Source organism: Rana temporaria, chromosome 4 (assembly GCF_905171775.1).
Source record: "Rana temporaria chromosome 4, aRanTem1.1, whole genome shotgun sequence".
NCBI classification, from domain to species: Eukaryota; Metazoa; Chordata; class Amphibia; order Anura; family Ranidae; genus Rana; species Rana temporaria.
In genome coordinates, this window is record NC_053492.1 from 403,289,542 (window position 1) to 403,301,542 (window position 12,001).

The 12,001-nt window shown below is 40.8% G+C and overlaps 1 protein-coding gene across 3 annotated transcripts in view; it reads left to right on the forward strand.

The window, feature by feature from the left end:
• Window positions 1–12,001, forward strand: part of UGP2 (UDP-glucose pyrophosphorylase 2) — a 144,442-nt gene that overhangs the window by 60,110 nt on the left and 72,331 nt on the right. For all 3 annotated transcript variants that reach the window (XM_040351224.1, XM_040351222.1, XM_040351223.1), the window contains exon 3: window positions 7,833–7,940. In XM_040351224.1, the coding sequence (XP_040207158.1) occupies window positions 7,833–7,940 (108 nt within the window). The remainder of the gene's footprint in view (window positions 1–7,832; window positions 7,941–12,001) is intronic.

Below are 12,001 nucleotides of genomic sequence, written 5' to 3' on the forward strand. Positions count from 1 at the left end.
AGTGAAAGTAACATTTACAGTAGCGATTTGCTTTTTTGTACTATAAAGGGCTAATTTTAGTTTTTTAACCCCATTATGTTACTGGCCGATTAATCGATTATGAAAATTGTAATAGATTATGAAACTAATTGATTAGTAGTTTCGGCCCTACACTGATTTGAACAGTTTCATTGTGTGCAATGGGGTGAGATTTGACCTGTCAAATCGCATGACAAGTCACACCAGTGTGAACAGGGGCTGAAATCTGCAGGTTACTTATAACATTTCACTCCTATGAAAAGTATTTTCTGAGTTGAGTTCAGGGAACTTTTATTTCCCAATGCCTGGATTCTGATGGGGGGAATAAACCCCGACCTGGGTGCTGCTTTGCACATTTGCTTTTTTGCTGACTTCTCAGGGGAGTAAAGAACGGACTATCCTCTCATTTGCTAGGCTCCTATAGATCATCGACCACTCAAAACGTGCAAATGCAGATTGCGGCTTTTGTTTTTGTTTTTTGTGCTTCTTCCCCCACATATACAGTGCCTTGAAAAAGTATTCACACCCCTTGACATTTTTCACATTTTGTCATATTACAAGCAAAAACATAAATGTGTTTTTATTGGGATTTTATGTGATAGACCAACACAAAGTGGCACAAAATTGTGAAGTGGAAGGAAAATGGTAAATGGTTCAACATTTTTTTTTTTTTTCCCCCACAAATATTTGAAAAGTGCACCATTTCTTTTGTCCAACTGTACCTTTTTAAGTATAGGGTTCCCAGGGGTGCATTTTTGTTGGATCATTTAGATCTTTTTTTGATCTTTTATACATATGTTTTATGGATTTTTTTTTTAGTTTTTGAATTTTTGGACACTATCTCATCTAACAACATTGTATTAAGTTGGTATGTCTGGCATGCTGCAAATGGCTTGTTTGCCACACAGCCTGTCATAGGAGGAAACTAAATTATTTGTATCCCTCATATTGTGACCTTATGTGCCCTTAGTTTGTGTTGGCCGACGGTCTCCTTCCCTATGCTCTCCCGCATGGTCATCCAGCAGTGGTTGCTGGATCTGTGTTGATGGGTGAAAGCTTGGAGGAGATTTATGTGGCTTCTTTTGTTTGTTTATTTTTTATTTTTTTCGTTTTTGATTTGTGTTCTATGACATGTTACACCCGGTTCACACTGGGGCGACACGACAGGCAGCTCAGCCGCCTGACGTGTCGCATCCCATTCAATGCAATGAAACCGTTCTAAGTCGGAGCGAAGCAAGTCGCTCCGACTAAAAAAAAGGTTCCTGTACGACTTCGGGGGCGGCTCGGGGCGACCTGCATTGACTTCTATACAGAAGTCGTTTTGCAAATTGCCTCTGAAGTTGTCCTCACGCTGCTGTGTCAACCGACTCTTAGTGTGGGAAAGTAAGGAGCACAGGCTCTCATCAGTGCAGTAGGAGTGTATTTCTAATTGGTTAATTGCCCAATTGCTTAATTGCCAAACAATGCTCACTTGTATCATGCATGTATACAGTATCTCACAAAAGTGAGTACACCCCTCACATTTTTGTAAATATTTTATGTGACAACACTGAAGAAATGACACTTTGCTACAATGTAAAAAAGGGAGTGTACAGCGTGTATAAATGTGTAATTTTGCTGTCCCCTCAATAACTTTACACACAGCCATTAATGTCTAAACAGCTGGCAACAAAAGTGAGTACACCCCTAAGTTAAAATGTTCAAATTGGGCCCAATTAGCCATTTTTTCCTCCCAGGTGTCATGTGACTCGTTGGGGTTACAAGGCCTCAGGTGTGAATGGGGAGCAGGTGTGTTAAATGTGGTGTTATCGCGCTCTCTTCCTCTCTCTCATACTGGTCACTGTTAGTTTACAATGGCACCTCGTGGCAAAGAACTCTGAGGATCTGAAAAAAAGGATTGTTGTTCTACATAAAGATGGCCTAGGCTGTAAGAAGATTGCCAAGACCCCGAAACTGAGCTGCAGCAGAGTGGCCAAGACCATACAGCGGTTTAACAGGAAAGGTTCCACTCGAAACAGGCCTTGCCATGGTCTACCAAAGAAGTTGAGTGCACTTGCTCAGTGTCATATGCAGATGTTGTCTTTAAGAAATGGACGTATGAGTGCTGCCAGCATTGCTGCAAAGGTTGAAGGGGTGGGGGGTTAGCCTGTTGGTGCTCAGACCATAGACCGCACACTGCATCAAATTGGTCTGCGTGGCTGTTGTCCCAGAAGGAAACCACTTCTAAAGATGAATCGCAAGAAAGGCCGCAAACAGTTTGCTAAAGACAATAGATTACTGGAACCATGTCCTGTGGTCTGATGAGACCAAGATACTTATTTGGTTCAGATGATGTCAAGCTTGTGTGGCGGCAACCAGGCGAGGAGTATGAAGAAATGTGTGTCTTGCCTACAGTCAAGCATGGTGCTGGGAGTGTCATGGTCTGGGGCTGCATGAGTGCTGCCAGCACTGGGAGCTACAGTTCATTGAGGGAACCATGAATGCCAACATGTACTGTGACATACTGAAGCAGAGCATGATCCTCTCCCTTTGGAGACTGGGCCACATGGCAGTATTTCAACATAACGACCCCAAACACACCTCCAAGATGACCACTACCTTGCTAAAGAAGCTGAGGGTAAAGGTGATGGACTGGCCAAGCATGTCTCCAGACCTAAACCCTATTGAACATCTGTGTGGCATCCTCAAACAGAAGGTGGAGGAGCGCAGGGTCTCTTAACATCCACTAGCGCCGTGATGTCTTCATGGAGTGGAAAAGGACTCCAGTGGCAACCTGTGAATCTCTGGTGAATTCCATGCCCAAGAGGGTTAAAGGGGTTGTAAAGGTACATTTTTTTTTTCCCTTTACCCTAGTGCAGTCCTCCTTCACTTACCTCATCCTTCAATTTTGCTTTTAAATGTCTTTATTTCTTCTGAGAAATCCTCATTTCCTGTTCGTCTGTCTGTAACTAAATACAGTAATGCAACACTTTCTCCCTGGTGTGGAGAAAGCCTCTTGAGGGGGGAGCAGGAGTGTCTGAACACCCACTAACACACAGCTCCTTTCTCTATCTGCAATGTAGAGTGTCCTGACACTCCTGCTCGCCCCCTCAGGAGGCTTTCTCGACACCAGGGAGAAAGTCTTGCATTACTGTGTGGAGTTACAGACAGAAGAACAGGAAGTGAGGATTTCTCAGAAGAAATAAGGACATTTTAAAAGCAAAATCGAAGGATGAGGTAAGTGAAGGAGGACTGCACTAAGGTAAAGGAAGCTATTTAGGGATTTTTTTTTTTTTTTTACCGTTTACAACCCCTTTAAGGCAGTGCTGGAAAATAATGCTGGCCACACAAAATATTGATACTTTGGGCCAGGTTTGGACATTTTCACCTTTTGTTGCCAGCGTGTTGAGTTATTTTGAGGGGACAGCAAATTTACCCTGTTATACAAGCTGCACACTCACTACTTTACATTGTAGCAAAGTGTCATTTTTTCAGTGTTGTCACATAAAAAAATATAATAAAATATTTACAAAAATGTGAGGGGTGTACTCACTTTTGTGACATACTGTATATTTAATGCAATGTGTGTGTGTATCTGAGGTTTGAGTAAGTGCTGACTTTAGTGCAAAACTCGTTACGCGGTTTACGTTCCTGTCATACCTGTGATGTGATTTTAATGCTTCAATAAAGATACCAAGGAGTGCAGCAATATTCCGGATTTTGCATATTACTAACATTCAGCACTACAGTGCATCAGCACCAGTAAGTAATGCAGCTCCTATTCAAATGCATGAATGTAACTGCTCAAAGAAGTAACATAGTATAGTATAGGTATTTGTAAACTCCAATGTACGATCTCCATCAAGGGCAGAGAACAAATATACAGTATTTATCCAGCAAGTTCACATTTAAACATGGTTCTCTGTGCCACAGAAGGACGGCGTTGTATCTGGTTGCACACTATTGTTCAGTCGGGCATGCAGTAAACCATGCAGCTGTGAAAGTTATAAAACGGATAGTGGGTTTTTCTTGGCATCATTCATTGCAGCATACGTCATCAGAATGTTACAGCTCTCTCTCTGGCCCCTCTGTGGGCTGGAATGACGGCTGGAGTTTATTCACACTATCAATAGCAGAGGTTATGCTGATCAGCACTTGCTACAACCTTCGGGATGCTTTTTTTATGTTTGAGTAATTTTAATAGGTATGCTAAATTGGCGTGTCTTATTTGTGCTTCCTTTGTTTCCTGTGTAGTTTAGCGAATCCTGAGCTAATATTTATGCCGGTGTTTAAACTTTACAGTATGTGTATAAAAGATCAGCTAGGTGTAAAGAATTGTATGTGGAGATATCTTATCTCAACAAGCAAGAAGGCAGCGGGACTTGCCTTATAATAAGGGGCGCGCTCTAGTGGCTAATGTACAATTCCCCATATGTATATTATAATAGAATAAATATGGAAGGAAACATGTGAAAGTTCCATCAATATAATTTTCCAAATACGTAAATTTAAATAAGCACCCAGTCCTTAAATAACTGGTTTATCTTGGCGAGCAGTGTTAATTTCGTTGACTAAAACAAAATGACTAAAACATTTTACTCGACTAAAATTGAGATGACTAAAATACGACTAAAACTAAAATGGCATTTTAGTCAAAAGACTAAAACTAAATTGAAATTTGACGTAAAAATGAATACTGGTCTGTAGTGCATGTTCATACCTCCAATACCATAAATAATAACAACATATATTAGGTTTTTCACTCCAGCAGTACCGTATTTTCCGGCGTATAAGACGACCTTTTGTGCTTAACAAATGTAGAACTTTCTCATCAGACATAGTGATTGACCACGATGAGGTCATCGCTGCTGCTTCAGGATTACTTCTCTGCTCTGGCGTTATCTCCCCAGGGATGTGGGGGATTTTATATTTTAAGTGGTTAGTAAAACAAAAGCAAAAGCCGATCTGCTTTTTGTTAGATACGCACTGCTTTTCTTTTTTTTCTTTTTTTTTTAATTTAATTTCCCTGATACATTAAAAATTCTTCACATGCAAAAGTATGAAAATAGAATAAGCTTTGCAAAATTGTATTTTTTTTTTTTTTCAATTACATGTTTTTTCCTTTTTTATATATTTTCCTAGACAAATAGATTTCCATTTTATTAAACAGTGGCTACTCACTTTACTGATTTACCTGAGCCGAGGTGTGATGCTTAGCATCAGATTGCCTGGGGAAACAGGCTTTGCCCTCGTCTCACGTTATCCACATCAGGAGCGCAGCCAGGGGCAAGCTTTGTCCCCAGCAGGGCACAGTGCATGCTGTGCCCGCAGGACCTTGGCTCCTGGTGGAAGGAAGTCTGAGTGCAGCATGAACAGATTCGTACAACAGGCACAGACTTGGTAGTCTGACCTTGGCTCCTGGTGGAAGGAAGTCTGAGTGTGGCATGAACAGATTCGTACAACATTCACAGACTTGGTAGTCTGGCGCCTAGCACATAGGAGGTGCGTAGTGGCAGGAGCTGTGCGCGAAGTGCCAGGTGTTGGTTGCATGTCTCCCCACACGTATGTAGTTTATCTTTAAGTAGAAATTTGAGATAGCGGGCCCTCAAAGAATATGTGGACTTAGTTTGCAAGGCTTGTTTTTTTTTAAGATGCTAGCTGCCTGTTCCGCATTATTTAATACCAGTGATGAACAAGCATGCATGCAAGAACTTCTGACAGTTCTGCATATGTGTTTGAGGTCATTGACTCCTACATAGTAATATCAGAGGAGCGGCATAATGCTGGCCATACACAATACGAAAAATCAGGCGAACATCGGTCATTCAGACAGTTTGTTCGTTTTTCGAACAGTTAATGGGCACAAAATCAATAATCGTCTGGACGTTTTTGAGCCTAAAAACCGAAGGACAAGTTTGGAAATGTTCTGCCGAACGAATGATAAATCGGAAGGTTAATGTGTTTCCCGTCCGAACTTTCTGCACTAGGTATATGTAAAAAAAAGAAGCAATTTTTTTTTATTTATGTTCACTGAACGATTTATCGATCATTACATGATGGCACTATCGTTTGCGCTCACGACCGAACTTTCGTTTTTCGAAAGTTCGTTTGGACGATTTTTCGTGGAGTGTATGGCCAGCATAAGTCATTCAACTGGTTTTCTTTAAACCTTTGGCAAGATTTTATTGTAGTCTGTGTCGCCATGATTGGTGCCACCTGGGAATAGGTTTGGGAAAGCCTCTTCATTTGAGATGTCCATAAAAAAAATGAGCTATAATGGTTTCCTACTCTATCTTAAAGTGGGACTTTATTCAGAAAATTAAGTCATGCTAGATCACTTCAGGCTGGCCACTTTTGCAGGTATAGCTATGGAAAAAATAAAGTGTCTATACTGTTTAGAATCCAGTAATACACTGTCTCACCCTGCTCTGCACATGACCAGTTGCTCTACATTTAAGTATTGCTGAATTTGTAGAGGCCGATCTTTTGACCGTCTTAAAGCGTAATGAAACCCTCCTATCTTGTACGGCAAAGGAAGCTACATTTGTTTGAACTGTAACTGCCATGGTGCTGCACATGTGATCGGTTATGGCACCAGCCATTTGATGGGTTGACTGTTTGGTTGAGGACACAAGCAAATGTGACAGTTGGCAATCCAGGAATGTAAGGCCCCTTTCACACGGGCAAGACAGATATATACCTCTAGGAGCCACGGATGTCAGCAGTCACATGTCCGCTGACATCCAGCCCGCTCCGATTCGCTAAAGTGTGATGGATGGAAACCCTATTTTTAATCCGTCTGGCGGATCGGATGAAGGCGGACTCTGCGGTCCATCTTCATCCGATTTCCCCATAGGGGAGAGTGACGCTCTGACAGGTCGTTCCCTGCACAGTGTGCAGAGACCGACCTGTCATCTGCCTGCTCAGCAGGGATCGACAAAGCGATCCCCACTGAGCAAAGCGGAGCCCGCACGTCCGTGTGACAGGGCCTTAACTCTTTTTGAAACCGTTAAATCGATGGATTTAGTTAAGCTTTAGGATTTACTGCTGTTCAGGGGACTGGGCTTTAGCAAATCGGCAGCCTCCAGCAAGAAGAAACGGGAACAGTGCTGGAGGCAAATTACAGCACACACTAACTTTGGTATCATAATTATTAATGTGGGATGTATTTTCCTTGCTAAATAACTTTTAAATGGGTAAAGTTTTTGCTATATAAAAAAATTAATAAATAATATTAAAAAAAACTTTGTATGGGCTTCCAATTTAAAGATTTGTATATTTATTCAAAGTGGATGTAAACCCGATTCATGAAATTTCAGCTGGGCACATATATCTACAGTGTGTTGTTTGCTTATCTCTCTTCAAAGCACTATATCCAGTAGCTGTCTCATGCTCTGTTCCTCTCTTATCAGTCTGATAACTCCTGACAGGTTCTCTGTCACATATGAGAAAAGCAGCCAAAGTTTTTTGTGTGGGGTAAGATGCTATAAATTAGCAGCGTGCTGAACTATTCAATGATCCGCTCTGAAAGTCTCTACCTATGAGGAGAGGGGTTGTGTGCCTCAGTTGTATGCCCAGATTTCACTGAAAGAAGAGAAAATCTCCTAACATGATGTACACTTTCTAAACCGTATATAAAGATGAAGACGGCGGATATACATGTAAAACGTATGTAGGAAGATTTGTTACATCCATGTGTATCATCTGAGGCTGTTCCCGTCACTGGGTGTATGTGAGGGTTTACATCCACTTTAACTAGTATGTAATTGCAATTTTTATTCAGTTTGCGGTCTTACCTGAATTTTTTTTCAATAAAGTATTTTTGTTTCTTTCAGCACACAAAGAAAGACCTGGAAGGCTTTCAGCATTTGTTTCACCGGTTTTTGCAAGAGAAGGGCCCTTCCGTGGACTGGGGCAAAATCCAGAGGCCTCCCGAGGATTCTGTAAGTTGGGTCATTTTTCTTCTTTACAAAGTGCAAAGCAGAGTATTTGTCAGGAAGCTTGCAATGTTGCATGAGACCATAAATCTTTTACCTTTTCTAGCGCGAAGGTATCCAATTATACTTTTATATTGTTCTTGCTTGAGTTCCTTTGTCCGGCTTTTGTGTATTTTGGCAGTACAGGTTCTGATGATGCAAAACAGAGTCAGTGCACTTCATGTAACGAGGTGACCGTGTTTGAGAAATGTGACAACTGATGCCTGTGATATATAGCAGTGTAACTGGAGAGGGAAAAATATAATGCAAAACTCCATGTGGGGTAATCTCCCGTCAGAGGCGGTTTAAGGTGCCCCTTATTGTATCAAATAATATCATTCAAGTAGGGAACTCCATGGCAGCCTGGATCCAAAGGAGGTGAGTTAAATTACGCTGGCTGGTATTCAGCCCAGAAGATTGGAAATACTGGTGGAAAAAAAAAATTATTGCAGTGGACTACTATGAATGGAAGGAAAGTATTGCAGCAAAAGCTCCCCCTTTTTTTGTCCTGGGTGAGGATTCAATTTTTTTAAACCAGTCCTCCGCTGTAATATTTGGTTTACTTTTTACTTAAAATGAAAGTCTAGGAGTGTAGCTCTTGTGGCCTTTCTCTTCCATATGGAAGGGGTTAGCACTTGGAATTGATTTTCTCATCTCATTTATCAGCTGCAAATGTCACTTTGGGCTTATTGAAAGTGTCTAAAGCTGGCCATAGACGCGTTAAATCTCTGCCGGTTCAGCAAGCAGCAGCTGAGATTTGAACCATGTATGGGCAGGCTGAATGTACCCAAGTTGATCGATCAATATGGGTACAACCAGCTTGTTGGACTTTACATGCATTTATTTCTAGTGGCTTTTTCAGCCACTAGCAGTAATCGCTGTATTCTCCCAGCGGGCACAGCTCCAACCCGCCGGGAGAACACAATGGCTCAGTGGGACGGATTCTCCCATCAACACTAGCTGTGTTGATTGGGGAATCAAGATTTTTTTTTTATTCGCTCCATCTATGGCCATCTATGATTATCAGTGCAGCCCCATCAGCGATGCCTGCCAGTGTCCACCAGTGATATCCTTCTGTGCCCATCAGTGCTGCATATTGGTGCCTCTTCATCAGTGCCCATCAGTGGTGCCTCATCCGAGCACATCAGTGAAGGAGAAGATTTTTTACTTACAAAATTTTGTACCGTGTTTCCCCGAAAATAAGACCTAGCGCTATTTTCCAAGAGGGCTGCAAAATAATCCCTACCCCGAAAATAAGCCCTAGTTCAAAATGCTTGTAAAATCCTCTTAATTCACTTTATTAATATAATTAAAGGGAAGCGAGCTCCGACGAGTCACAGAAGCGCAGAGCGGCGCTATAATGAAGGTATTTGGCCCAATTATATTACAGAAACACACATATTGCACATTATATACTACTGTAATAGAGTGGATTATAGGATTTTACAAGCATTTTAACTTGGTTCACACTGAGGATTCCGGTTAGACAGGGAGAGAGAAGACGGCACAATACTTGGTAAGACCTTTATTTGATTGGTTAAGGAAGAACTGCTATTGTAGCAACCAATTTGTTTTCCCCCTTTATTTTACCAAGCATCTCTACTAATGAGGAATCTGATTTGTACCTCCGTCAACAAGGTCTCCTTATCCCTTAGATACCTTGGATCATAAGCCCCAGTTCAGCGGTTGGCCTGGAATAGCATTTAAATATACAGTTACAATTCATATAATAGGGTTACTGTTCTACCTACCAAAGGATTGGTATTTCTGGCAAGACCTAACCATACAGCTTTATATTGCATATACTATTTGTGTAATAGCCACATATCCCATTATGACAAAATATGCATAAATACAGGTAAAATGTATATTTTTCATACTTTGTTCCAGTAATGTATATTTTCCACTGACTTTTAATCTGAGAGTATAAATGTCCGTGGTAGCACAATGAACACTCAGGATCTAGTCGGCCTAATTGGTACCGAGGGGTTGGCAGTCCTTAGGAGTTTTCCCCTTTGTACCAGTAAATAGAAGTGATATGTGCAGAGACAAAATGAGAACAAGTTTTCATCCTCTAAAGCACAGTGCTGTGAATCCCTTCTTGTTATATAGTAGTTGTGCTTGGACATGTCATCGTACGAGTGGCAAGAGGCCAACCTGGCATGAGCCCAGCGTGAGCCAGAGTATAGCAGTGGAACACAAACACTGGGCCCTTTTTATGGGGGCACAAGCAGGCTTTATATGCCTGAATCTGAAGATGTTTCAGTGAACCATGTCAATGCGTTAGGAGAGACATTGGCAAGTGCAATTGCTACCCGCTTAAGTATAATGTACATTTAGAAGAAGCACAACCTGCACATTACCATAGATTGAAATGGAAAAGAAATAGTAATTGTAATTCCTAAAGCTACACTGTAGAGTGTTAAACCCAAAATGCAGTATATTACAGTTTGCCAATTCTTATGCCCTGTACACACGATCACTTTTTGTGATGAAAAAAAGTTATTTTTTATCATGGGGGAAAAAATTACTTTTTCCAACTTCATCGTTAAAAATGATGTTGCCCACACACCATCGTTTTTGAAAATTGATGAACAAAGTGATGGCACTCTAAAGGGGAAGTTCTATTCGCCTTGAGGCTGCTTTTAGCTGGTTACTTGTCAGTAAAAGATGATTCATGCTTTTTTGTCTGTTACAGCGTGATGAATGTGCTTACTCCATTATGAATGGTAGTTTTACCTCCCGTCTCATAACTTGCTTCTGGGCATGTGCGGGTTTAAAACGTAATTTTTGCCCACACACGATCATTTTTTATGACACAAAAAATGACATAAAAAATTCAAGCATGTTCGAATTTTTTTTTTTTGTCATTTTTCAGAAGACATAAAATGACATTTTGCCCACACACGATCATTTTAAATGACATTTTTAAAAATGTCATTTTATTTCATCACAAAAAGTGATCGTGTGTACAGGGCATCAGTTGTGGTTGCTGCATTAGTTGCTTTTTTTCTTTCCCTCCTTTATTTTTACTTGAGAGTTCGGCAAGTAAGTCTCTTATTTTTCAACTTCCCTTTAACAGACCAAAAGTGGCAGTTGGAGGTATGAGAAACCAATTACCCCTGACAGGGGTACTTGCAATGGTTAGCTTTTATTCATTTATGTACTTTTTTTTTTATTTTTTTTAATTATGTACCTTTCTTTTATAAGTGTTAATTGGAGTTCAACTTTAAGGCCCCCTTCACACTGATAAGCACCGCAGGTGCAGCGCCCTGTACCCGTGCATTTGGATTGTTTCGCATTTTTCTATTGACTTCCTCTATTATGTCCTGCATTTTTGATGCGCTTTCTAAAAGTTGCAGTATCCTAAAGTTTTTTTGTTTATTACGTGAAAATTAAGCATTTAAATGCATACAGGGAGCACGGCATACCTTCAAAATCTTCTGATTTTCTTCCAATCTTTGTTGGAGTGCACATGGGCTCTCCATGACCTTTGTTAGTAATCTGTGAACCCCTTCTTTCAGTGCTAAGCATGTGGTGCCAAACACACCCACTGCAGATCTCTTGCTGTCTCTCCTATACAGAAAACGTTTAAAAAATTGTGCACTAACCCTACCTTCCCTGGAAATTTGAATGTAAGCAGTGTTGCAGGAGGTAGAACCTTCACAGATATTTCATAATTGTATACCCCCCTAGCTCAATTATTTTTAAAGAAGGAAAACTGAAATGGACATTTTCCTTTTTTCCCTTTTTTTTTTTTTTTTAAAACCTTTTTGTACTTCTGTATACACTTATTGGCCACTTTTATTAGGTACACCTGTTCAATTGCTTGGTAACACAAATTGCTGATCAGCCAATCACATGACAGCAACTCGTTTAAATGCCACGGCCTACCTGAATATTGTTGCTGACCATGTCCATAATGGCCCTTTATGACTACAGTGTACCCATCTTCTGATGGCTCCTTTCAGCAGGATAATGCACCATGTCACAAAGCTCAAATCATCTCGCCACTGGTTTCTTGAAAA